Source organism: Trichinella spiralis (genome assembly GCF_000181795.1).
Source record: "Trichinella spiralis strain ISS 195 chromosome Unknown Scfld677, whole genome shotgun sequence".
Classification (NCBI taxonomy): Eukaryota; Metazoa; Nematoda; class Enoplea; order Trichinellida; family Trichinellidae; genus Trichinella; species Trichinella spiralis.
The window spans coordinates 1-1,702 of record NW_003527616.1 but is presented as its reverse complement, the minus strand read 5'-3'; the positions used below and the strand labels follow the sequence as shown (position 1 = coordinate 1,702).

The following is a 1,702-nucleotide window of genomic DNA, read 5'->3' as shown; positions in this document are numbered from 1 at the left end:
GATGATCAAAATAAAACGGCGTTCATTGGTTCCGGTGGGATGAAATAACAGGTAGTTTTAAGTTTTTATAATTGCAAATATTTCAGCTGTAATTTTATGACATATAATCTGATATACCTTGTGTGACATGCGGAATTTTTTTCCAGTGAAAAAGGGGTTCTGAACGTTTGTACATTGAGCATGTGCGCATACAATTTTTAATGTGCTGTTGTTTCCAATATAAATGTAAAGCTAAAAATATTTTATTTAGTGTATATGCAAATTACATTAAGGATATGGTAAATGGAAACTGGCTTAAAAATATTCACCATTTTAGTACGGTTAGAGGTTTAATGATGTCAACTTTATAGCTAATTATGACTGTCTCATTAATAAAGTTTTAGAACAGTATTAGTTTTGATTTGCTGCCTGAAATTATTAAGAAATGCGTCGATACATCAACGTGATAAGCGGATTGGGAAACGGCGCACTCATTACATTTATTGCAACACATGCATTTGCAGGGTATGAGCCTAGGGGCTATGTAGGGGAATATGAAACGCAATTTCAGGATCAATTCGCGCAGTTTGGGGTAGAAAATAGAAAACGTGTACAAAGAGAACAGTAGATTTTCTGTCGACTCGGTGCCGTCGACAAAAGTGACCAGCAACGACAAAACCAACGATACGTACAAGCTGGACGGATTGGAAAAATCGAGTCGAAATAATTTCAAACCGGCGATGGTGATCGAAAACAACACCAACTGATGAAATTGGCCGGGACGAGATTTCACCGAGTCGTCCGACATCTGCCAAGCGGTGATGGTTTCGGTGATCATGGACAACAGGGCCGTCGGGTAGAGCAAATGTCGTTCCAAGCAGCACAGCCAAACGTACAGCCGTTCGAACCACATCAACTTCGCCACCGAACTGACGTCGAACAGACCGTATTCGCGGGCTTTCAGAACCGGCTGGGCCAGCAGCAAAAACGGCGTGTGCTGTCTCAACTGGGGTAACAAGTAGTGGACGGTCAGTCCGACGAAGACGGTCAACAATGGCCAGACGACACCGAACGCGAACCGAAATTTCGAAAATACCGTGCTGCAGTGTATGGCAAAGGCGAGCAAGCCAATCGAACAGCTCACGAACAGGCTATTTTTCCAACGATTCATCGACAATGCCGATATCTGTCGATTCCAATCGACACTGTCGTCGTCGTCCTTGTTGTAATGGTGTTCATTATTACTGTTACTGTTATCATCATGTTGGTGCTGTTCGTCTACTGTTCGCTCTTCAGACTGTCGTCGTCGTCGTCGTCGTCGACCGCAACTGTCGCCGTCAATTTTCTTCACAGTCGAACAAATGCGATCGAACAAACTCGCCAACGGTCTCGGATCGCTACTCAAACGGCTCAACAAATACGCCACCGACACCAGTAGACCACAAAATGCCGAAAATGCCACGTTCTGCGATGCCGACGTGACGGTGGTAGAAAAAAAAGAAGACGAAAAACAACAACCGGCCAACGTTGGGTAGAGCACTGCCGACAACAGTAGTACCGAAATGACGCTGCGCGTCAACGCGTAGACGGCCGAACGCAAATTGAAAACGGCCGTTCCGCCGAAAATGTGCATGTCGATCTGTTCGAACAAATGGCAGAGGAACGTGTCCAACTGGGGCAACAGGCCGAACGTGAACACCAACGGCAAGAAAAGTAACAGTCG

At 45.0% G+C, this 1,702-nt stretch overlaps 1 protein-coding gene across 1 annotated transcript; it reads right to left on the bottom strand.

The window, feature by feature from the left end:
* Positions 1-587: 587 nt before the first annotated feature.
* Positions 588-1,612, bottom strand: Tsp_12903a (conserved hypothetical protein; the record flags this gene model as incomplete). The annotated part of the gene is made up of 2 exons (XM_003370484.1): positions 1,538-1,612; positions 588-1,079 (listed from the first exon to the last, which is right to left on the bottom strand). Coding segments are annotated over exons 1-2 (567 nt in total), but the record flags the coding sequence as incomplete, so codon positions are not given.
* Positions 1,613-1,702: the final 90 nt, after the last annotated feature.